The 26,433-nt window shown below is 47.1% G+C and overlaps 2 protein-coding genes across 2 annotated transcripts in view; both read left to right on the top strand.

The window, feature by feature from the left end:
• The window catches only part of LOC306794164 (disco-interacting protein 2 homolog C-like), a 71,975-nt gene that overhangs the window by 43,111 nt on the left and 2,431 nt on the right, over positions 1-26,433 (top strand). The window lies entirely within an intron of this gene.
• Positions 128-25,565, top strand: LOC306794364 (disco-interacting protein 2 homolog C-like; the record flags this gene model as incomplete). The annotated part of the gene is made up of 17 exons (XM_079292397.1): positions 128-221; positions 3,987-4,103; positions 4,508-4,612; positions 13,894-14,019; positions 17,582-17,863; positions 17,988-18,110; positions 19,125-19,271; positions 19,518-19,637; positions 19,771-19,968; positions 20,857-20,948; positions 21,552-21,662; positions 21,896-22,019; positions 23,990-24,099; positions 24,212-24,314; positions 24,402-24,466; positions 25,128-25,221; positions 25,315-25,565. 17 exons carry the CDS (start codon positions 128-130, stop codon positions 25,518-25,520), a joined length of 2,217 nt encoding a protein of 738 aa, XP_079148523.1. The 3' UTR covers positions 25,521-25,565.

The following is a 26,433-nucleotide window of genomic DNA, read 5'->3' as shown; positions in this document are numbered from 1 at the left end:
TAATGATGGAAAACACGGCGGGAGGAAGTGGAAACGTCACACACCAACGTCACACACACACATGGCCAGGCGTGTGTGTGTGCGTGTGCGTGCGTGGTCACTACAAAATAAGAGCGTGTCGTTGTAGATGAGGCATCTTTTCAAAGAGGCTGACAATGATCTCAGTGATTATCTGGTGGTTCTGGAGCTGTCCGGCACTGAGATGTCCAGCAGAGCTCGAAGTAACCGTCAACGTCTTGTCCTGCCCCCTGCGGTGTGTTTAGTGTCCTCGGGAGGTTTCTGTGAGTGTGTGTGTGTGTGTGAGCAGCAGAAACAAGGAAATGTCCTCACATGAATATTGAATCAGCAGAGAGCTGCTCCGCTGTGAAACTCTTCCTCTGCTGAATACATCATATCAAAGCTTTGTGTGTGTGTTGAATATGAAGACTCACAGAAGGTGATGGAGATGATTTCAAACACATTTTATACATTTTCCCTCCGTGTTTCTGTGTTTGTGCATCAAACATCTGGGCTCAGAGTGTTTCAGGTCACTGCAACCAACTCACTCTGCAAAACAACTTCTTTATGAGGGACGGTCATGAATATTCTAGAGATTGTTGTATGTTGTTTAGTTTAGTTACTCCATGAAAAACTATCATAACGCTGCTGAATGTAGATTTAGTCGCTGTTGTTTTATCAGTAATAGTAATATAAAGACGTCTTTTTGGACCACAGACTGAATATAAGAAGTGGACGTTGTGATGTCACTTATTGGTTTGTGGATGTTTTGAAGCTTGTTTTTTTTGCAACCAGTGAACAGGAAGTGACCATATATGGACTGAGGAGCAGTGACGTAGAGACGCCGTATACGTCTCTGGTCACCTGTCAATCACTGTGTAGCCCCGCCCTAAAGCATCCCCTGCTTTATGGTCTGTGTGACTCTAAATGGACCATAATGTACTAAATGAACATCATGCTGTATTGAAGAAGACTTGAAACTAGAGATTGAGACATAAACTCATGTTTACAATGTTTACTGAGGTAATAAATCAAGAGAGAAGTAGAGTCATTTTCTATAGACTTCTATACAACCAGAGGAGTCGCCCCCTGGTGGACACTAGAGAGAATGCAGCTTCAACACGTGACGCTTTGGTTTATTTATGGTCATACTGTCTGGGTTGGACTGGATCTTGCGACTCTTTTCTCACGTTCCAGTCGATAACGTTGAGTCCAGCAGCAGGAAGTGGGACCAGTCGGTGAGTTTTGGGTCGCCGATGGTTGTGTGTGTGTGTGTGTGTGTGTGTGTGTGCGTGTGTGTGTGTGTGTGTGTGTGTGTGCGGCCCATGGCTCTTGTGATCCACTGGACGATCCACAGTCCACACGGGTCTCTGCATGTGAGTGTGGTGACAGCTCAAGGTCCCAACACACACGCACACTTCAGTGTGTGTGTGTGTGTGTGTGTGTGTGAGAGAGAGAGAGAGAGAGAGAGAGAGTGTGTGGAGTTGGTTACCATGGTGGCTCCGTGGGTGGACTATCTGTTTCTGATGATGTGATAAGAAAGTGAGAAAGATCAAATAAAAACAAGATGTCAAGGAGACAGCAGAGAATAATTCAGCAGGAACAGATGGATGAGGGAGGGAGGGAGGGAGGGAGGTATAGGTATGAGGGAGGAGGGGACGGAGGTAGGAAGCTTGTCAACACTTTAATCCGAACACGTCAAATTTCATCCACATCTACATGATGTGTCGTTTTTTAATCACAAAAAGGGCCTTTTTTTTGCTCCAGGAGAACCGTTACTAGGCAACACCCTCCCTGCTCTGCTGTGTGCGAGTGAAAGATGGCGTCTCCCCACGGACCTGTGTGTGTGTGTGTGTGTGTGTGTGTGTGTTACAGAGAGAGAGCAGAAGAAGAAGAAGGAATGTTGTTATGCTGCGGTTGATCTGAGAAAAGGCCTCACTCAGAATTAACACACTCTTATACACACTCACACACGCTATTATACACACAACACTCACACACACTCGTATACACACACACAGTCACACACACACACACACATAGACACACTCACAGAGCAGCACAGATGAGCAGATTGGACCCAGATGTTCTGGCCGTTCTCCACGGTCAGATTGTGAAATGCACTTTTCTATTTCATTCTCTTTCTCCACCCTACCTTCCTACCTTCCTACCTTCCTACCTTCCTACCTACTTATCTATCAACCTACCCACCCTCCATCCTCCCTCCCTACCTTTCACCCTCCCTTCCTATCCATCCATCCGTCTCATATGTGACACTTTGTTCCTTCCCTCCTCTCTCAGTCGAAACACCGGGACACAACTTAACTGAACTCATTCATAAATACATTCATAAATACAAACATCAATACATATGCAACACCATTTTGTGTGTTTTGAGTGCTTCAGAAGGGTCCATGCTGAGAGAGCGTGCTCAGTGGAGAAGTGTGTCCTTGATTTGTAGTGGAGGAATATGTCGATGGTCAGCAGTACGTTGCTGTAGAAGTCTATTTGCTCTCAGCATGAATGTATTTGTGTGCACAGCTGCTGCTGTGAAACACTGAAACAATGTGTGTGATCTGGAGTCACCGCTCAGGTGTGATGATGTCACTGCTCCAGTTAAAGATGAAAGGCACTCGAGAGCATCTTTCTCTGGTTGTGGTCGATGTTCTTCTGTTGTTCTGATCTTCAGGACCAGAGAGCTTTCATATGGAACACGTGTTTAATCCGCCGCGTAAAATAGTCCCAACAAACGCTCCATTTCCTCCTGTTTGTGTGATAAAAACATGAAACTCTGTATATGTATGTGTGCTTTAAGATCCACGTCCCGTCTGAGGTACATGGAGGGGACGGTGTGATGAAATGCACATCTGTCAGCATGTCTGGTTCAAAGCAGGTTAACGGGGGGGTCCAGTTAAACCTCTCTGTAATCCAATCACAGTCAATAATTAGTAAACTGGTGCGAGGCAGTTTAGCAGCGACACACGAGGAGGCGTTAGCTCACGTTAGCGCCGCTGCGAGGACCCTGGGGGGCTTTGATTGACAGGTGGTGGTGGAGAGGGGGCGTGTAATGAGCTTCTCCATGGCTTCACCATCTTCATCTTCTAAAGATCCTGCTGCTGGTTGTCCCAGTGTCCCAGTCTGAGCTTCCCAATGGAGTCAATGAGAACACTTTATGGTTTTATTGTTGTTATTGACTCGGCCGTGTGTAAGAAGTGGACGAAGTCGTCCAGTCGTCACTCGTTGGTTTGTGGTTTACAGTTTTGAAGCCTCGAGTTCGGCGTTTTGGCCGTCACCATCTTGTTTTTTTAGCAACCAGTGAACAGGAAGTGACCATATCTGGACTGAGGAGCAGTGACGTAGAGACGCTGTATACGAGACCTGTCAATCACTGTGTAGCCCCGCCCTAAAGCATCCCCTGCTTTATGGTCTGTGTGACTCTAAATGGAGCATAATGTACTAAATGAACATCATGCTGTATTGAAGAAGACTTGAAACTAGAGATTGAGACATAAACTCATGTTTACAATGTTTACTGAGGTAATAAATCAAGAGAGAAGTAGAGTCATTTTCTATAGACTTCTATACAACCAGAGGAGTCGCCCCCTGGTGGACACTAGAGAGAATGCAGCTTTAAGACACTTCACAGCTCGTATAAAAGCTTCGACATGGTGTCCACCAGAGTGTCACGTTTCATGAAGTGAGACGAAGACAAGATGTTCTTCGTTGACATTGTTACATTTATTCTTTATTTCTTTCTCTATCTTCGGTTCCACCATGACTCATCGCATTGTTTATTTTGTTTGTTTGGTTCGTGTTTTTATCTTTAATCAACGGTCTAGACAGAGACGTTAAAAGACTGGGAGAGACGAGGCTGCAGGAGCATGACGATAAAAACAGAGCGCCATGTGCTTTTCATGGTGTAAAATAAAAAATAAAGATGTTTTTATATTTAATGAGTAGATTAATTGTAACAATAATTTAAAAAGCAGCCTTCACGTCTCTCTCACTCTCTATCTATCTCTATCTGTTTACAGGGGACATCACTCAGAAGGGTTATGAGAAGAAGAGGTCCAAACTGATCAGGGCATTTGTTCCACATGCTAGAGGTAATTCAGACTTAGCAACCTCTGACCCCCCGAACACACACACACACACACACACACACACACAGAGTATTCTCATAGTAGGGCATCGATCTGGCCATTAGTGAACGTGGGTTCAGACTCCCTGGAGCTCAGCTGGTTCCTCCGCACCACCATCATCATCATCACCAGCACGGGGATGAAGAGGTCCTGTCCGTCTCACACTAAGACCACGTTTTTATGATTTCACCTTTTATGATGTCAGAAGATTTCAAATCATCCTCATGTTTGTTTTTTCCTCTTTTTTTTTTTTGCTTTTGTATTTACTGCTTTTTGCGAAACGTGTATGTGCCTATCTGTGTGTGTCTATATAAATGTGTGTGTGTGTGTGTGTGTGTGTCTGTCTGCTTGCCTGCTTGCCTCTGTAGGTATGGAGGGGCCCATGTCTCATCGGGCCCCGCTCGGACCCCCCTCTGCGGCCCGTTTCCACCGGCGGCGAACGTCCGGCACCAGAGACGAACGTTACCGATCAGGTAGAGAGAACACCTGCATGACATCATCACTGCTGTCAATGATGTCACCGTCTAAATGCTCCACTGATACCAGCTGTCCAACCCAGTCTACTTTAAGTTACTGTGAGCAACTTTGAACTGGTCCTGAACCAGTCTCACTGTAGTCCTGATCCTCTATATGAACCAGTCTCAGTGTAGTCCTGATCCTCTATATGAACCAGTCTCAGTGTAGTCCTGATCCTCTATATGAACCAGTCTCAGTGTAGTCCTGATCCTCTATATAAACCAGTCTCAGTGTAGTCCTGATCCTCTATATGAACCAGTCTCAGTGTAGTCCTGATCCTCTATATGAACCAGTCTCAGTGTAGTCCTGATCCTCTATATGAACCAGTCTCAGTGTAGTCCTGATCCTCTATATGAACCAGTCTCACTGTAGTCCTGATCCTCTATGTGAACCAGTCTCACTGTAGTCCTGATCCTCTATATAAACCAGTCTCAGTGTAGTCCTGATCCTCTATGTGAACCAGTCTCACTGTAGTCCTGATCCTCTATATCAGGGATTCCCAAAGTGTGCTGCGCGCACCCCTGGGGGTGCGCGAGAGGAAAAGTGTAATGGCATCTGATGGTGTAATAATGTTAAATATTTAAAAAAGTGGGATTTTTCACAAAATAAAAAAAAAGCGAGCCTAGCTTGTGCAGCTAGCGTCAGCTAACAGCGAACATTCATTTAAATATGCTAAACTGGCTGAAATCGGGGAAACTGTCAGGTGGGACATCTGAAGCCATCAGTCGAGAGAGAGAGAGAGAGAGAGAGAGAGAGAGAGACAGAGACAGAGACAGAGACAGAGAGAGAGAGAGAGAGAGAGAGAGAGAGAGAGAGAGAGAGAGAGAGAGAGAGAGAGAGAGAGAGAGAGAGAGAGAGAGAGAGAGAGAGATTTGATTTTTTAAAAAACCTTTATTTTACGTTTTTTTTTTTTTGGTCTTTCCTCAAGTACCATGAACAAACAAAACATCGTTGCCGTGGCAATGGATTCGAAGCAACTCTTCACAAAAAAAAAAAAAACAATCAAAATAGTGTCTTTTCACAATATGTACAAGAATCGTTGAGTTCATTTCGCTCTGTACTTAATCCTAGATCTGAAAAACTGATCTGTAGAGTCAGGAGTTCAGGATGCTCCTGTTCCGCCGGTTGAGTCCTCAGAGGGTCACAGCATGCTGCTGAGACCTGGGTCGTGCCGTCCTGGATGCCCGTCCTGGCTCCGTCCCCCAGCGGTCCGCGAAACAGCCGGTGTGGGGACGCGGGCCCCGGTCTCCTTACTTTGCTCCATCTTTGTCCATCTCCTTCCGTATTGTCTGAACTATCTTCTTCAGTCTGAAGCCCTCCTGCTTCGTGAGACCTCCTCTGTCCTTGCTCCTCATGTGCGATCTGGCCGAGCTGGAGAGCTTCTCCGTATCAGAGAGGTAGTCCTCCACTCTGGCTCCTTTCACGTTCTTGCTCTTCTTCAGATACTCCTGTATCTCCGCCACGCTGTATCCTTCAGAGTCCTTACAGCTGCCGGCCTCGTGTTTAGAGGGCTCACTCTCAGCAGCAGCGTCTTTCTCCAGACTGGATTCAGCATCGTTCCCCAGACTGGATTCAGAGTCCGTCTCCAGACTGGGCTCACTCTCAGCAGCACCTACACTCGCTGTCATCGCCACTTTCTTGGCCTGTGAATTTCCACGATTTTCCCCCTTCTTTCTCTTCATCCGAGGAACCTTGAGCTGCTCCTCGTCTTCCTCCATATCTACCTCACTACCTTCCTCCACCTGTCCTCCAGTACTCTTCCTCACTCCCTGCAGCCCACTTGGCCCCTCCACCCTCACCTCTTGGGCCACCCCCGTCTCCTCCACCCTCACCTCCTGGGCCACACCCGTCCCCTCCCCCCTCACCTCCTGGGCCACACTTGTCTCCTCCACCCTCACCTCCTGGGCCGCCCCCGTCTCCTCCCCCCTCGCCTCCTGGGCCACCCCCGTCTCCTCCACCCTCACCTCCTGGGCCACCCCCGTCTCCTCCACCCTCACCTCTTGGGCCACCCCCGTCTCCTCCACCCTCACCTCCTGGGCCGCCCCCGTCTCCTCCCCCCTCGCCTCCTGGGCCACACTTGTCTCCTCCACCCTCACCTCCTGGGCCGCACCCGTCTCCTCCCCCCTCGCCTCCTGGGCCACACTTGTCTCCTCCACCCTCACCTCCTGGGCCGCCCCCGTCTCCTCCCCCCTCGCCTCCTGGGCCACACTTGTCTCCTCCACCCTCACCTCCTGGGCCGCCCCCGTCTCCTCCCCCCTCACCTCCTGGGCCACACTTGTCTCCTCCACCCTCACCTCCTGGGCCACCCCCGTCTCCTCCACCCTCACCTCTTGGGCCACCCCCGTCTCCTCCACCCTCACCTCCTGGGCCGCCCCCGTCTCCTCCCCCCTCGCCTCCTGGGCCACACTTGTCTCCTCCACCCTCACCTCCTGGGCCACACTTGGCTCCTCCATCCTCGCCTCATGAGCTCCACTTGTTCCCTCATGTCCATCCTGCTTCTCCCCTCTGCCCTCCTCCTCAGTGCCTTTCTGGTTCTGGTCCTCATGAGACCCGTTTTCCCCAGGACACTCTCTGCTCATATGCCCTTCTTTTCCACAGCTGTAGCATTTAAACTCATCAGTCTTCGCAAAAATGACATATTCAAAGTCCTCTACCGTGATTTTGAACACGAGGTTCACCTCCCTGCTCCTGTTGCTGGGGACCATGAGGACCTGTCTCCTGTGAGACACTACGTGTTTTAACAGCGGGGACTTAAAACCAGAGGACATTCTCCTAACCGGAGACACCACCTTCCCGTGTTTGGCCAGCTCTCTGATGATATCCTCGTTCCTAATAAACGGAGGAACGTTCGATACGGTGACTTGTACCGCCGGTGAGCTGAGAGCGTAAGCGGGTAGGAAAAGCTCGCCCACCTCGACCCCGGTCTCCGCCACCACTTCCGCAGCTTCTACGCAATCTAAAAATACGACCACAGCGCTGTTCATCCGTGCTGCGGACTTCACGCTGCTGTGGCCGACAAGCTCACCTACTGCCAGACTGATCTGCTCTACCGAACACCCGAACCGCGGCGGGATCCGCACCCCGTGCTTCCTGGTCAAATCACTGAGGCTCATGGCGGCGCCTAGCCGCCGACAGCTCGCGCTGATCGGCTACAACGTAGCCGATCAGCTGTTGACGACAGCTCGCTGACAGCTCGCGAGCTGTCGCGAGCTGTCGTCAACTCTACTACGTCATCGGCTACGTTGTAGCCGATGACGTAGTAGAGTTCCTTTATAATATAAAGGAACTCTACTACGTCATGTCATGTGACGTAGTAGAGTTCCTTTATAATATAAAGGAACTCTACTACGTCATGTCATGTGACGTAGTAGAGTTCCTTTATAATATAAAGGAACTCTACTACGTCATGTCATGTGACGTAGTAGAGTTCCTTCATAATATAAAGGAACTCTTTCTTGGGCTTTCATGCATTCCTTCTCTGGTACACCTGGCAGGCACTCGGAGGTTTATAATACTAGCCTACATTATGTGTGGGAACAAACTGAATACTACAGAGAAGTCAGCCAGGAAGGATTTACAGCTCAAGATGACCAGTGACGGAGAAAAGGTTGAAAACCTTGTGTCAGTTATGTTGAACATGCAACACTCATTTCTAAACTGGCCGCTGCCATCGCGTGCGTTCATGGAGAGAAGGGGTCTACCATGGGCGGCACCAGTCTATGAGTTGTATTGCATTTTAGGTGGTGTACGGACTGAAGTGCTTTGGGATAGTGGAGCGGCAGTGTCAGCAATTAATGAAAGTTGGCAAAGGAAACATTTACCAAACGCACAACCTGATCCATCAAAAAAACTGGAACTCGTTGTTGTTAGTGGAAATGTAATAGAGACTATTGGGGAGATCGAGGAATCTTTCCAATTTGATGTAAATAACCCACTACGTACGCCCCCTAAGAAGGTAAAAATACAGGTTGTTGCAGATGGAGACTTGGAGAAACCTGTAATAGGGACTAACGTGATAGACTACCAGGCACACATTTTCAGACCCCAAAATTCCAACCCAACATATGTGAACATACAACGTTATTCAGTTCCTTGTAAACTGAATAACATCGAAACACAAGCCAAACTTGATTCTGGATCTGTAAGTTCATTTATAGGTAGTGACTGGGTGAGAAATAATATGCCCAATGCAATCAGACCTCTCAAGGATATTCGCTCCCGCAAGATCACATTTACAGGACTTGACAAAGAGCCTCTCAACATTATTGGATGGGTCGCGATACAATTAACAATTGAGTCACTGGCAGTTCACGATATTACTCTTCCGATTTTCGTAGTGGCCGGGGATAGGATGATGCTCCTTGGGGCGAACGCTTTGGACTATATTCTTCAGGTAAAGCACGAAGCCCGCTCCACAGCGAACGAAGGCCGCTCCGCAGCGGACGAAGCCCGCTCCGCAGCGGACGAAGCCCGCGCCGCAGCGGACGAAGCCCGCTCCGCAGCGGCCGAAGCCCGCGCCGCAGCGGACGAAGCCCGCTCCGCAGCGGACGAAGGCCGCTCCGCAGCGAACGAAGGCCGCTCCGCAGCGAACGAAGCCCGCTCCACAGCGGACGAAGCCCGCTCCGCAGCGAACAAAGGCCGTTCCACAGCGGCCGAAAGCCGTTCCACAGCGGACGAAGGCCGTTCCGCAGCGAACGAAGCCCGCGCCGCAGCGGCCGAAGCCCGCGCCGCAGCGGACGAAGCCCGCTCCGCAGCGGCCGAAGCCCGCGCCGCAGCGGACGAAGCCCGCTCCGCAGCGGCCGAAGCCCGCGCCGCAGCGGACGAAGCCCGCGCCGCAGCGGACGAAGCCCGCTCCACAGCGCACAGCGGACGAAGGCCGCTCCACAGCGGACGAAGGCTGCTCCACAGCGCACGAAGGCTGCTCCACAGCGCACAGCGGACGAAGGCCGCTCCACAGCGCACAGCGGACGAAGCCCGCTCCACAGCGGACGAAGGCCGTTCCGCAGCGGCCGAAAGCCGTTCCACAGCGGACGAAAGCCGTTCCACAGCGGACGAAAGCCGTTCCACAGCGGACGAAAGCCGTTCCACAGCGGACGAAAGCCGTTCCACAGCGGACGAAAGCCGCTCCGCAGCGGACGAAGCCCGCTCCGCAGCGGCCGAAGCCCGCTCCGCAGCGGACGAAGGCCGTTCCGCAGCGGCCGAAAGCCGTTCCACAGCGGACGAAGGCCGTTCCACAGCGGACGAAGCCCGTTCCACAGCGGACGAAGGCCGTTCCGCAGCGGCCGAAAGCCGTTCCACAGCGGACGAAGCCCGCTCCACAGCGGACGAAGCCCGCTCCACAGCGGACGAAGGCCGCTCCGCAGCGGACGAAGGCCGTTCCGCAGCGGACGAAAGCCGTTCCGCAGCGGACGAAGGCCGTTCCGCAGCGGCCGAAAGCCGTTCCGCAGCGGCCGAAAGCCGTTCCGCAGCGGCCGAAAGCCGTTCCGCAGCGGACGAAAGCCGTTCCACAGCGGACGAAGGCCGCTCCACAGCGGCCGAAAGCCGTTCCACAGCGGCCGAAAGCCGTTCCGCAGCGGCTGAAAGCCGTTCCACAGCGGACGAAGCCCACTCCACAGCGGACGAAAGCCGTTCCACAGCGGCCGAAAGCCGCTCCGCAGCGGACGAAAGCCGTTCCACAGCGCACAGCGGACGAAGGCTGCTCCACAGAGCACGAAGGCTGCTCCACAGCGCACAGCGGACGAAGGCCGCTCCACAGCGCACAGCGGACGAAGGCCGCTCCACAGCGGACGAAGGCTGCCGCAAGTTCTTCTCGAACATGGGCCGAGCCATCGGCCGCGCCATCGGCAATATCTGCAGTTCAGGAGTGTAGGACTCCCCCTGGGAGGAATAATTCCTCCGAAGAATTCCTCCACAGAAGCCATAATAGAGGAAACAAAACACAAACTGATCCATACAGTTTTCTGTGCTGAGTGAGTCAGACAGACAGTTGTATGTACTGAGTGAGTCAGACAGACAGTTGTATGTACTGAGTGAGTCAGACAGACAGTTTTTTTTGTGCTGAGTGAGTCAGACACATTTTTCTGTGCTGAGTGAGTCAGACAGACAGTTGTATGTACTGAGTGAGTCAGACAGACAGTTTTTTTGTGCTGAGTGAGTCAGACAGACAGTTTTTTTTGTGCTGAGTGAGTCAGACACAGTTTTCTGTGCTGAATGATTCAGACAGACAGTTGTATGTACTGAGTGAGTCAGACAGACAGTTGTATGTACTGAGTGAGTCAGACAGACAGTTGTATGTACTGAGTGAGTCAGACAGACAGTTGTATGTACTGAGTGAGTCAGACAGACAGTTGTATGTACTGAGTGAGTCAGACAGACAGCTTTTTTTTGTGCTGAGTGAGTCAGACACAGTTTTCTGTGCTGAATGATTCAGACAGACAGCTTTTTTTTGTGCTGAGTGAGTCAGACAGACAGTTTTCTGTGCTGAGTGAGTCAGACAGACAGTTTTCTGTGCTGAGTGAGTCAGACAGACAGCTTTTTTTGTGATGAGTGAGTCAGACACATTTTTCTGTGCTGAGTGAGTCAGACAGACAGTTGTATGTACTGAGTGAGTCAGACAGACAGTTGTATGTACTGAGTGAGTCAGACAGTTTTTTTTGTGCTGAGTGAGTCAGACACAGACTGTAAAAAAAAATCCTGTGTAATATACGGTAAATTACCGGCAGCTGTGGTTGACAGAACTTGACCGTAAAAAATAAAGTGAGAATGTATAATACATCACGGTATATATTTGTGCAGTTTTTCTCAGTAAAAAAACACAGTACAACTGTATGATACATTACGGCATTTTATTGAAAAATGCAACTTAACGGTAAATTACCGGCAGCTGTGGTTGCCAGAACTTTACCGTAAAAAATATAGTGACAATGTGTAAGAATCACGGTACAAAAATACGGTAGAACGTAATACAATTGGTTGGCATAGATTTCAGTCAACTTCTGATTTTTGTAAATTACAAAGGAAATATCAAGTAAAGCATATTGTAAATCAAGGTACAGACCATCATTGATATACCTTAAGAAACTAACATTCTCTGTGAAAAACAGGTTGAACTGATACAATATATTGTACAATATACTCACAAAGCAGTGTTGAGATCTTGAAGAAACAGCATGTGTCCATATATATTAAGGATAACCATGAATAAACATGAAAGGATTAGCCACTTGCCCTGAGTTGATCAAGAGTAATGAGTCACTGAGTCCAGACTTGACTGAAGAGGGCACTCAACATGGACATCTCACATGGACATGAAGTTCAGGAAGCTGGAACATGAAGCGTGTATTTTCACCAGTTCTGCTTGAGGACTCGTCTGTTGACCATCAGGTATCGACTGTGGACTGGAATGATCCTCTCTGCACCCAAAAACAGAAACAAAGGCAAAGTTAGATTGATGCAGTGCTTCAACATGATGCCTACACAGAGAAACATTTACTGTCTTAGACTGAGCTCCAATGACCTAGAAGAAACCAGCACTTTATACTTAATAGTCTCATACAGACAGGGTATGCTGTTCAGGAAACTGGAACTTTAGGCAGGTGTCATGATTTCTGCTTGAAGACTCACAAGTCAATCTGGTGTTCGCTGTGGGCTAGCATGATCCTCCAGCCAGAAAAAAAGACAACATAGAAAACATTAATACTAACAATAATAATAACAGTAACATCACCAATAATATAACTTTATATAGCACTTACACAGTTGCAAAATGGTTCTCACAGACTTCACACACAAAACAATCAAACTATAAAAACACAAAACATTAAAGAGGGTGAAACAGAACAAACTTACAAAAGGGTAAACAAAGAGTAGGGTTAAAGATTTCATGAAAAGGTCAAGCTACAAATATGATTCATGAATAAGAAATAGCCATAATACGTATGGTATGTCAATAAAGTCAAAATGAATTCACAGTATGTCAAAAAAAGGTTATTGGATTATCAGCTAACAGAGAGAGAGAGAGAGAGAGAGAGAGCGAGAGAGAGAGAGAGAGAGAGAGAGAGAGAGAGAGAGAGACAGAGAGAGAGAGAGAGAAATTAAATGTGATAATCTGCCTCTGAGCCTGTGCGTGTGTGCTCGCATCCTTATTGCTCTTTAAAAGTGACGCCTTGTGTCACTGAAAGTTATTGAAACTTTGTTGCAGTGTTTCAGGGCGTTTTCACATCTTCAGTTCGTTTGCTTTGTTCTGATTCAGGGATTAATATGATACAATGTTGCAGTTGCTCCTTTGTTCGGTTTGTGTTCACACTGCAACATTTAACAGCGGACTAAATCTTGTAAACAAACGCCACGCGCGAGCAAACTCTCATTGGTCAGATTTCTATGCGCTATAAATAGGCTCTGTTGCTTTTTTATTTATTTTTATTCAGGGGGGGGGGGGGGGGGTGCGCGCGAACCCGGTCGGGATGTAGAAGGGGGTGCGCGGCCTAAAAAGTTTGGGAACCGCTGCTCTATCAGACCTCCATCAGTACAGAGACCATCAGAGAGATGATGGTCTGTTTCTATAGAGTTGTTCTTGATGCTCGTCATCGGAGCCACCGAGTCGGATTCTGGTGAAACCAGATGAAGTCATGCAGGTTCACCAGAACCTCCTTCAGCTCAGACTCCAGCAGAGACCGGTCCACCGTGGACGGACCCAGATCCGGAGCTCCGGAGGGAGGAGGAGAGCTCAGCTCCCAGCAGCAGCATCTCCTCCTCCTCCTCCTCCTCCTCCTCCTCCAGGAGCAGAGCTTCTCCTCTCTGGGAGTCAACACCGACACCACGCTGCTGGAGATCCAGGACGTGTTGCTGGACCCGCTGGAGGGAAGGGAGGCACGGGAGAACCAGGACCAGGACTGAGAGGAGCAGACTGTCAGACCTGCTGCAGTAGAATGAGAGGTTTACTGAAGAGAGTCTGGTGCTCAGAGACACGACCTTTAGTCCACAGGGACCAACAGAACCAACACTGAGTGAAAGTTCCTCACAGTAACTTTACGTAAACACAGAGTTAATGATACAGCAACAGTGCAAAAAGGACGTTTGGCTCCTCTCATTGAGGTTTGATTCAAAAGTGTTTTAAGAATCGAATCTCTTGATTTAAATAGAAAAACACACACACGCTCAGTGAAACAGTGAACTCGGACACGTTTCCTCCTCTTCCTTTCCTGTGAATGAATGAATGAATGAATGTGTCTCTGTCCAGACGTCCACACCGAGGCGGTGCAGGCCGTGTTGGCGCGACACGTGGAGCGGAAGGTGGCGGTGCCGATGCCTTCCAAAAGACGCTCGCTGGTGGTGCAGACGTCCATGGACGCGTACACGCCTCCAGGTGACGAGACAGTAACACTCACTGCAAAAACACGACTTCACACGAGCTGCTGCTGAGAACATTCCTGCAGGAGAGTTCATCAGACGAGCACCTTCACAGTGATCATCTCTCTGTGGCTTTGCATTCAGCATGTTTTCTTTCAACAGCCGTCAAAACTACACCGTTTATCACAGCCAGAAGCTGTAAAAACTGTCACTATCTTCAGATTTGCATCCTTGTGGCGGTCCTTGAACACATCATGTGTGAAGACCGCTCAGGGAAAAAAGCAGCTAAACTAACTAAACTAACCTTAAAATTGTAATATTTCATCAAATGTTGATCGTTTTGAAATATTTTCAATTTAAAATGTTGCCACAAATAAACCGTTTCCTTTCATCAGATTCTGTGGAAAACATTAAATTCTTACACAACTGTGAAGTCATGATTGATTCATCTGAGACCAACAGTCATGTGACAACAAATCAGAGAAACTTTGACTGAACTGCTGCTGAACACAGAGGAGAGGAGAGGCTGAAGTAGAGGATGTAAACATGTCAATAGTTTATTATAGATAACACGTCGAGCCTCCTAACACTTGTGCAACATGTTGGATTTGAAAGTGCTTTGAGGTTCAGAGGGTTAAATCGATGCTTGTAGAGTTAAAACCTCGCTGGTCCTTTAAATGTGACCCGAGAGAGTCTGACAGACAGGGTTATGATCTTCACTCATTTCACCCCAAAACAAAACTGCCGACATGCACATTTTCTGAGGCCTGTAAACCCTCTGACAGCTGAAACGTCAGGAAGAACTACTGATCATGTTCCATGTGTCGACCTTTACCTTCAACATGAGCTCGTACGGTTGAACGTAATCACAGCCGACGTGTTGATTGGATCTTAATGAAGGAAATGTAATAATCTTCTTCAGCCGTGATTTGATTTTTAACCTTTTTGAGACAAAGTGAAGCTGACGTCTAATCAAAGAAAAGTGATGTACGTGAATCTTGCTACGACGTTCGGTTACTTAAATCTCTGAGTTTAACTGCTGTTCAAAGAAGTCAGTTATGTCTCTGTGGTTGTTTTTATTTAAAGCAGCTTGAAGCCAATTTAAACTAAATGGTGTTTTAGTTCTTGACATTGTGAGAGTTGGTCGTTATCTCTGCCGCTCAGAGATCATAAAACTTAAACGGTGAGAAGTTGGTCTCCTGTTCATGTTTAATCGATCGTTCTCCAATACTCAGTAGAACATGTGTTTCTAGTCTCTGATCTCTGACAATGTTACTTTGTAAACAACCAATCAGTGTTTGAACCAACAGAGGAGAGCTAGTAACGTTAGCAGCACCGCTAACGGCTAACCAACAGAGGAGAGCTAGTAACGTTAGCAGCACCGCTAACGGCTAACCAACAGAGGAGAGCTAGTAACGTTAGCAGCACCGCTAACGGCTAACCAACAGAGGAGAGCTAGTAACGTTAGCAGCACCGCTAACGGCTAACCAACAGAGGAGAGCTAGTAACGTTAGCAGCACCGCTAACGGCTAACCAACAGAGGAGAGCTAGTAACGTTAGCAGCACCGCTAACGGCTAACCAACAGAGGAGAGCTAGTAACGCTAGCAGCACCGCTAACGGCTAACCAACAGAGGAGAGCTAGTAACGTTAGCAGCACCGCTAACGGCTAACCAACGGAGGAGAGCTAGTAACGTTAGCAGCACCGCTAACGGCTAACCAACGGAGGTTCACTTCAGTTACATTGTGATGCCTTCAGGCTCTGCTCAGTGAACATGAGTAAGGCAAGGCAAGGCAAGTTTATTTGTATAGCACATTTCAACAACAAGGTAATTCAAAGTGCTTCACATAAAACCATTAAAAGCATCAAAACATAAGGCAAAAGAAAAGGAGATTTAAAAACAATTAAGAAACAGTGTAAGAAATAAAATACAGTAGTGAAATGCAGAAATTGATTAATATCCTTGAATGTGGTTCAATTAAAGGCAGCAGCAAACAGAAAGGTCTTCAATCTTGATTTAAATGAGCTGAGGGTCTCAGCAGACCTGCAGCTTTCTGGGACTTTGTTCCAGATATGTGGAGCAGAACAACTGAACGCTGCTTCTCCATGTTTAGTTCTGACTCTGGGAACAGAAAGTAGACCGGTCCCAGACGACCTGAGGGGTCGGGATGGTTCATAAGGTAGCAGCAGATCAGAGATGTATTTTGGCCCTAAACCATTCAGTGCTTTGTAAACCAACAGCAGGATTTTAAAGTCAATTCTTTGTTGGACAGGAAGCCAGTGCAAAGACCTCAGAACTGGAGTGATGTGGTCCACCCTCCTGGTCTTAGTGAGGACTCGAGCTGCAGCGTTCTGAATCAGCTGCAGCTTTCTGACGGACTTTTTACAGAGACCTGTAAACACACCGTTACAGTAGTCCAGTCTGCTGAAGATAAATGCGTGGACACGTTTTTCCAAATCCTGTTGAGACATAAGTCCTCTAATCCTTGATATATTCTTCAGGTGATAGTAGGCTGATTTTGTAATTGTCTTGATATGGCTGTTCAGGTTGAGGTCTGAATCCATAACTACACCTAGATTTCTGGCTTGGTTTGTGGGTTTTAACATCAGTGACTGAAGCTGAGCGGTGATTTTCAATTGTTCGTCCTTGGTACCAAAAACAATTACTTCTGTTTTATCTTTGTTTAATTGAAGAAAATTCTGGCACATCCAGTTGTTGGTTTGTTCAATGCAGTTACCCAGCCCTTGTATGGGATTATAGTCCCCTGGTGACATAGTTATGTAGATTTGTGTGTCGTCTGCATAATTATGATAACACACTTTGTTGTTTTCCATAATCTGAGCTAGTGGAAGCATGTAGATGTTGAACAGAAGAGGCCCCAGTATTGAACCTTGGGGAACACCACATGTCATTTTAGTCAACTCTGATGTGTAATCAGCCACAGACACAAAGTATTCTCGGCCCTTCAAGTAGGATTCAAACCAGTTAAGTGCTGTGTCAGAGACTCCCACCCAGATTTTTAGTCTTTCTAGGAGTATGGCATGGTCGACCATGTCGAATGCAGCACTGAGATCTTGTAACACTAAGACTGAACTTCTGCCATTGTCTATGTTTAAGTGGATGTCGTTGAAGACCTTAACAAGAGCAGTTTCAGTGCTGTGGTGCTGTCGAAAAGCCTGACTGGAAAACATCAAAGCAGTTATTTACGGCCAAGAATTCGGTCAGCTGTTGGAAAACCGCTTTTTCAATTATTTTACTTAAAAAAGTACTGGCTGAAGGTACATTATCATGATGATTTTATTTTATTTTACTTAAATTTTTATTTATTTTCGTTTATTTTCGTTTCCTTCACTTTAATTTATTTAATTTAAATTTACTTTATTTTATTTTCATTTACTTTATTATTATTATTATTATTATTATTATTGTTATTGTTATTATTATAACTCTCTGGGAGAACAAGAATGAGTGTTTTTCTGAAACTGTCAAACTGTTGCGTAGAAGTCGACTTCAGGAGTTCACTTGTTGTTCTCGTTGTTGTTGTTGTTGTGTTGTTGATGACGGTTTCCTCTCACCAGGCTTGTCACCGTTGTGCTCCGACTCGTCGTCGGGCTCGGAGGAGGAGGCGGGGCCCGGAGACGACATGTCGGGCATGGAGCACTGGATGAGCCGCCCGTCACACCTGGGCCCCGCCCACCTGGGCTCCACCTCCTCCTCGTCCTCGTCCACGCAGAGCGGCGGCAGCGGCAATGCCGGGCGGCTGGCCGACTCGCTGGCGCACACGCACCTCTCGCACCTGGCGCACACGCACCTGGGCCAGCTGCACCACCAGCAGAGCCACCTGTCGCAGTCGCACCACGGTGAGACACATGTTTCCCTACACAATAAAAGCACCGTTTTTTAATGGACGCAACTTTGACGTTACATTTGCATCAGCGTGCAGCCATCAGTAAAACACACCTGTGTGTGTGTGTGTGTCCTCAGGTATCGGCCACCTGTCTCTGAAGCGGAAGGGAGCACTGAGCGTCGCGGAGAACGGAGGATCTCTGCGACGCTCCTGTGAGTTTGGGTCCGACATGCTGTGGCCTCCGCCGCTGGAGTCGGACGGTACGTCGGACTCGTCAACACTCCCATCTTAATATCAAAGTACAAACCCAGTCAAACACTTCAGCGGGAACAGAGCTCTTATTTTGAAAAGTTATTGACATATCTCATTGTTGTGTTACACAGAGTCCCACAGGCTTTTTTTTTAATTACATGAAATGTGCTCTACAAATAAAGATTATTATTATTAACGTTAAGAAGCTTCTTATGATAACATTATTTTTTATTATTTATTTCTGTATATTTGTGTCGAAGGAATCACTGAATGTTTGAAAAAGCAGGTTTTGTGTAGAAATTTCACACTTTAAATCATAAAATGAGCTTTAATTAAAGTTGTTTTTAAATAAATAAAGAGCTTTAAATAAAGCATCAACATACAAAACAAAATACAACAGAAAATGTATGAAATAAATAATGAATTAAAACAAACACAGAACATTTAAAGCTCAAGAATAGAAGAATTTAACATCGTTCTATAAAAATAAAACTGCTTCAGGCTGTACAGGAAGTTTTATTTTGAAACAGGTATTATATTTTATTATATTTTATTTTGAAACGGGTTTTATATTTTATTATATTTTATTTTGAAACGGGTTTTATATTTTATTATATTTTATTTTGAAACGGGTTTTATATTTTATTATATTTTATTTTGAAACGGGTTTTAATTTTATTATATTTTATTTTGAAAGTTATGACATTTTATTTTTGAAACAGGTATAATATTCAGAAACAAAATGAAAAAAGATACGTTTAAAGTAAACAGACAAAGAATTTGGCTTGATGATTGGTGCGTGATAATAAACACAAAGTGCAATACAATAAGACATCATTTAAGAAGAAAAAATATAAAAATGTGCAGTTAAATATGATAAACAAACAAATTAAGAGCACGTTAAAACAAATCTGTTCTTAAAGTGTATGTTGCATGAATTCTCTTTCTGGATTTGACCACAAATAACCAGATAGACGTCACAACGTGATGAATATTTGTCCGTCTGCCTGCTTCCCCTCCAGAGAATCACTCGGCCCCCCCGGATGTGACCGGCTACTCGTCAGACTCCACCCACTCCCGTGTTGAGCGCCACCACATGGCCAACATGGGGACCATCGCCAGGAACACGCAGGAGTACGGCAACGCCGAGCGCATGGAGACGGGCGACGGTAAGACGACACCGACAGCCTAAAAACAAAGACATTGAGCTCGAAATTTAGACCAAATTATGAGATAAAAAGTCATATTTATGAGATAAAAAGGGTTTGTTGTAGATAACTGAGCAGAATCAGCCCCCAACAAACATCAGCTTTATTCATCCTGAGGGCCGTTGAATAAAACAAAAATACAAACAAGATAATTAATAAGGTGCAGAACAAAACAAACCAAATGTGTGTGTGTGGGTGTTTTTACAGGTGTTCCAGTCAGCAGTCGCGTGTCGGCTAAAATCCAGCAGCTTGTGAACACGCTGAAGCAGCCGCGCAGACCTCCGCTGAGGGAGTTCTTTGTGGATGACTTTGATGAACTTCTGGAGGGTGAGACACGTCTTTGATTCTGTCTGTCTGATTCTTTATGCTAAATATTAAAGGGAAAGTACCTCAGTGTTAAACCTGGCTCCTCCGTCTTTAAATGCCTCCATGACGACGTTGTCCGTGTCCTCGTCTCCAGTCCAGCAGCCGGACCCTAACCAGCCTCGTCCTGAGGGGGCTGAGATGATGGCGGTCCGCGGCGAGGCGCTGGGCGTGGTCACAAACTGGCCCCCGTCCCTGGAGGCGGCGCTGCAGCGCTGGGGCACCATCTCCCCTAAAGCTCCCTGTCTCACCAGCCTGGACACGGCGGGGAAGCCCCTCTACGTCCTCACATACGGTGAGACAGACAGACGTCCAATCAGCACCCAGCTTATTGAGCTGTGCTTTAAGATGTGTTATGTTTAGATAAGTTAAGATGAGTTCTACTGTTACTCTAACTTCTTCTGGGAAAAAACAATAGTAAATATCTCTCTCTCTCATCCCTCTCCCTCTCATCCCTCTCTCTCTCTCCGCCCCTCCTTCCACCACTCCTCTCTCTCTCACCCCTCTCTCTCTCTCCACCCCTCCTTCCACCACTCCTCTCTCTCTCATCCCTCTCTCTCTCTCCACCCCTCCTTCCACCACTCCTCTCTCTCTCATCCCTCTCTCTCTCCGCCCCTCCTTCCACCACTCCTCTCTCTCTCATCCCTCTCTCTCTCTCCACCCCTCCTTCCACCACTCCTCTCTCTCTCATCCCTCTCTCTCTCCATCCCTCTCTCTCTCCGTCCCTCCTTCCACCACTCCTCTCTCTCTCCATCCCTCTCTCTCTCCGCCCCTCCTTCCACCACTCCTCTCTCTCTCATCCCTCTCTCTCTCCATCCCTCTCTCTCTCCATCCCTCTCTCTCTCCGCCCCTCCTTCCACCACTCCTCTCTCTCTCATCCCTCTCTCTCTCCATCCCTCCTTCCACCACTCCTCTCTCTCTCATCCCTCTCTCTCTCCATCCCTCTCTCTCTCCGCCCCTCCTTCCACCACTCCTCTCTCTCTCATCCCTCTCTCTCTCCATCCCTCTCTCTCTCCATCCCTCTCTCTCTCGCTCTCCACCACTCTGTCTCTCTCTCTCTCCTCCCTTCCTCTCTCACTCTCTCTCCCCCCCCTCCCTCCACCACTCACTCTCTCTCTCTCTTCTCCCTTCCTCCCTCCCTCCCTCCCTCCTTCCCTTGTCTCCTGTGTCCTGCCTCCTTCAGGAAAGCTGTGGTCTCGCAGCATCAAACTTGCGTACAACATCCTCCACAAACTGGGCAGCAAACAGGAGCCGATGGTGCGACCGGGAGATCGGGTGAGTCACTCCTCCCCCACTGTGTCTCTCTCACTTCATCGCATTTATTCAACCCGTGGTGTTTAGTTTCCTTTGCAGCAAGTTTTTCTTTTCATATGTTTTTTGTATTTGTCCGTATTATTTACAACGGCTTCATGAATCTGAGCTTTCCTTTTGAAATCTGTCAATAAATGTAATTTGATTAATATTTTTGCAGAGAGTCAGAGGATTTACACCACTCTCATCTGACGCTACAGTCGATTAGCTTAGCTTAGCATTAAGACTGGAAACAGCTAGCCAGTGTTTAAGAAAAGGTTCACCTACCAGCACAAAGTAACACTTCATATCTCGTTTGTTTAATCTGTTCAAAAACCAATGTGACTCCAGTCTTGATGCTAAGCTACGCTAACCGTCTGCTGGCCACAGATTCGTACTGAACAGACAGATATGAGAGTGGTCTCAATCTTCTCCTCCAACTATAAATCAAAATAAGGAAATTTCCGAAAATGTCAAACTCTTCCTTTGAACAGAGCTAAAGTTAAACACGACGTCCTCCTTCAATGTGACGATCCAGCTGTGTTTAGCAAACACTGACCCCGGTTGGTCTCCTCTTCTCTCTCCTAGGTGGCGTTGGTGTTTCCTAACAACGACCCCGTGGCCTTCATGGTGGCCTTCTACGGCTGCCTGCTGGCCGAGGTGGTTCCTGTTCCCATAGAGGTCCCACTGAGTCGCAAGGTACCTCGTGCATCCCACCTGTGTGTTTTTAACCTCGACACCTGGCTGTGCTGCTCAACGAATCAAACGCTCTGCAGCTGATCTATAGCTGCTGCTCTCTTTAGTTAACCATCACAGTGTAAATAAAGTGTTACTGACTCAGTAGAACATGTGATTCTAGCCTCTGATCTCTGATAATGTTACTTTGTAAACAACCAATCAGTGTTCAAACCCCTCCCTGTATCGTCCAATAGGATGCCGGCAGTCAGCAGATTGGGTTCCTATTGGGCAGCTGTGGCGTCACCGTGGCTCTGACCAGTGACGCCTGTCATAAGGGACTCCCCAAGAGCGCCACAGGAGAAATCCCTCAGTTCAAAGGTCAGAGGTCATCGATTATAGGATTCTCTGTGGGGGGGGCGGGGTCGCCTGTCTCACTGCACATGATGAGAAAAGAGGATGTGAACCTTTAATTAAGGATGTGAACCTTGTTAATACAAGGAATTTAAACAAGGAAACAAAAGTCTGTTTTCTTTGGGAATTAAAACATGATTTCTTTACTCCCCGGTGGTGGAGAGGAAGTACAAATACACACTGTGGAAATACTCCACTACAAGTAAAAGTACTGCATTCAAAACCTTAAATGAAGTGAAAATATGTAATCTGCTAAATGTACTTCATGAATAGAATAAATAAATGCTAAAACAAATACAGCAATAAATAAATGAATGAATGTAGAAGAGTAACATGTACAACATGTACCTCTGAGATGTAGTACAGTATAAAGTACATGTACCTCTGAGATGCAGTACAGTAAAAAGTACAACATGTACCTCTGAGCTGTAGTACAGTATAAAGTACATGTACCTCTGAGATGCAGTACAGTAAAAAAGTACATGTACCTCTGAGATGCAGTACAGTATAAAGTACATGTACCTCTGAGATGCAGTACAGTAAAAAAGTACATGTACCTCTGAGATGCAGTACAGTATAAAGTACATGTACCTCTGAGATGCAGTACAGTAAAAAAAGTACATGTACCTCTGAGATGTAGTACAGTAAAAAGTACAACATGTACCTCTGAGATGTAGTACAGTATAAAGTACATGTACCTCTGAGATGCAGTACAGTATAAAGTACATGTACCTCTGAGATGTAGTACAGTATAAAGTACATGTACCTCTGAGATGTAGTACAGTATAAAGTACATGTACCTCTGAGATGCAGTACAGTATAAAGTACATGTACCTCTGAGATGCAGTACAGTATAAAGTACATGTACCTCTGAGATGTAGTACAGTATAAAGTACATGTACCTCTGAGATGCAGTACAGTATAAAGTACATGTACCTCTGAGATGCAGTACAGTATAAAGTACATGTACCTCTGAGATGTAGTACAGTATAAAGTACATGTACCTCTGAGATGCAGTACAGTATAAAGTACATGTACCTCTGAGATGCAGTACAGTATAAAGTACATGTACCTCTGAGATGCAGTACAGTATAAAGTACAACATGTACCTCTGAGATACAGTACAGTATAAAGTACATGTACCTCTGAGATGCAGTACAGTATAAAGTACATGTACCTCTGAGATACAGTACAGTATAAAGTACATGTACCTCTGAGATGCAGTACAGTATAAAGTACATGTACCTCTGAGATGCAGTACAGTATAAAGTACATGTACCTCTGAGATGCAGTACAGTATAAAGTACAACATGTACCTCTGAGATACAGTACAGTATAAAGTACATGTACCTCTGAGATGCAGTACAGTATAAAGTACATGTACCTCTGAGATGCAGTACAGTATAAAGTACATGTACCTCTGAGATGCAGTACAGTATAAAGTACATGTACCTCTGAGATGCAGTACAGTATAAAGTACATGTACCTCTGAGATGTAGTACAGTATAAAGTACATGTACCTCTGAGATGCAGTACAGTATAAAGTACATGTACCTCTGAGATGCAGTACAGTATAAAGTACAACATGTACCTCTGAGATACAGTACAGTATAAAGTACATGTACCTCTGAGATGCAGTACAGTATAAAGTACATGTACCTCTGAGATGCAGTACAGTATAAAGTACATGTACCTCTGAGATGCAGTACAGTATAAAGTACATGTACCTCTGAGATGCAGTACAGTATAAAGTACATGTACCTCTGAGATGCAGTACAGTATAAAGTACATGTACCTCTGAGATGCAGTACAGTATAAAGTACATGTACCTCTGAGATGTGGAGGAGGAGTACTCCGGTAAAGTAGGAGGATGAAGTCTGAGTTGCGCTGAAGGTGTTTGCAGTAATGTGTTCTCATGAATACACGTCTCTCTGCAGGTTGGCCTAAGTTGCTGTGGTTTGTGACGGAGTCGAAGCATCTCTCTAAACCTCCCAGAGACTGGTTCCCTCACATCAAAGATGCAAACAACGACACAGCCTACATAGAGGTGAGCTCTCACACACACACACACACGCACGGTTCAGAGCCTCCAGCTCATCATTCAGTGAGTGAACCCGCTACCCTGTGTTTGATATTGTCTCCTGTGGTTCGTGTCTCAGTATAAAACCTGTAAGGACGGCAGCGTGCTGGGAGTGACGGTGACGAGGATCGCTCTGCTCACACACTGCCAGGCTCTCACCCAGTCCTGCAGCTACACGGAGGGTATGCACACGCACACACACACACACACACACACGGTTCAGAGCCTCCAGGTCATCATTTAGTGAGTTAACCCTTTCCTGTCTGCAGCGGAGACCATCGTGAACGTCCTGGACTTTAAGAAGGACGTGGGTCTGTGGAACGGCATCCTGACGGTGAGAGGAGGAGTCACGGCGTCGCTGCGTTGTCACACATGTGCAGTAACATCTGCTCTGAACATCAGGAAGATGGATTATCTTCACTGAGGCGACGGAATATATTTCACAGGAACAGAATGGAGCGGGTCGTTTAATTCATCGAGAAGTTATTAGACTTCATGTGAGAAAGGAGACACAGGAACTTGCTTTACAGAATTGCTCAAACTAAAAGATAACACTTAACGAAACTCTTTTATACCATATTTAAAAAAGTAATATCTCCCATAAATACAGCCGCCATTAGAAAGCCTTGATGACAGATTTAACAGACTTTTAAAGTGCATGAAAGGGAGATATACTGCAACAGATGTGTGTTTCTGTGGAGAATTAAGTAAAGCAACCACCAGAACTGTTATTACAATTAAAATAACACTGTTCAATCGAGCGTAAAGCATCGTGATTTGATTATTTATGATATTTTGCATGTTCTTTTTATGTAGAGATACAAAAATATCCAGAAAAATATCAAGTGTATTAACCTCATTCATTGAGCTGAGGAAAGAATATTAGTTTCGACACAAAGATGGTCAGAAAACAGATAAATATAGAAGATCAAATCGCTCATTTAGTGAGTTTTAAACCCGTTACATGTTAACGTGCCATGATGTGTGTCGTGCAGAGTGTGATGAACATGATGCACGTGATCAGCGTGCCCTACTCGCTGATGAAGGTGAACCCTCTGTCGTGGATCCAGAAGGTCTGCCAGTACAAAGGTGAGACACACGCTCACCTCCGCTCACACCTGTCCGCCACAAAGAGCAAATGCTGATGCCCCCCCCCCCCGTCTGTGTCTCCCCCCTCTGCAGCCAAGGTGGCCTGCGTGAAGTCCAGGGACATGCACTGGGCTCTGGTGGCCCACAAGGACCAGAAGGACATCAACCTGAGCTCGCTGCGCATGCTGCTGGTGGCCGACGGATCAAACCCCTGTAAGGTCACGCTCGGCCTCCGCAGCGGACGCTTTCAGTTTAGAGCGGCGGCGTGGAGAGAAGAGAATGTCAGAGGAAAGAGATAAACTCTCCGGGGGAGTCGGGGGGAACTGGGTCGCTTGACAGGAATAGAGCCGGATGTGTCCGTCGCCGCACACTTAAATAAATGGTTTTCAGCCCGACTGGAGTGAATTACAGTGTATTATACGGTGAGGCAGCTGGGACCGTTTCAAACTGTCTCACCTCTCACCTGTCTGTCTCACCTCTCACCTCTCACGTGTCTGTCTCACCGCTCACCTCTCACCTGTCTGTCTCACCGCTCACCTCTCACCTGTCTGTCTCACCGCTCACCTCTCACCTGTCTGTCTCACCTCTCACCTCTCACGTGTCTGTCTCACCTCTCACCTCTCACGTGTCTGTCTCACCGCTCACCTCTCACCTGTCTGTCTCACCGCTCACCTCTCACCTGTCTGTCTCACCTCTCACCTCTCACGTGTCTGTCTCACCGCTCACCTCTCACGTGTCTGTCTCACCTCTCACCTCTCACGTGTCTGTCTCACCGCTCACCTCTCACCTGTCTGTCTCACCGCTCACCTCTCACCTGTCTGTCTCAACGCTCACCTCTCACCTGTCTGTCTCACCGCTCACCTCTCACCTGTCTGTCTCACCTCTCACCTGTCTGTCTCACCTCTCACCTCTCACGTGTCTGTCTCACCTCTCACCTGTCTGTCTCACCTGTCTCACCTGTCTGTCTCACCTCTCACCTGTCTGTCTCACCTGTCTGTCTCACCGCTCACCTCTCACCTGTCTGTCTCACCTGTCTCACCTGTCTGTCTCACCTCTCACCTGTCTGTCTCACCGCTCACCTCTCACCTGTCTGTCTCACCTGTCTCACCTCTCACCTGTCTGTCTCACCTCTCACCTCTCACCTGTCTGTCTCGTCTGTCTGTCTCACCTCTCACCTGTCTGTCTCGTCTGTCTGTCTCACCTGTCTGTCTC

The sequence above is a fragment of the Melanostigma gelatinosum genome, assembly GCF_949748355.1.
Source record: "Melanostigma gelatinosum genome assembly, chromosome: 20".
Lineage (NCBI taxonomy): Eukaryota > Metazoa > Chordata > Actinopteri > Perciformes > Zoarcidae > Melanostigma > Melanostigma gelatinosum.
This window is presented reverse-complemented; position numbering and strand designations above follow the sequence as displayed.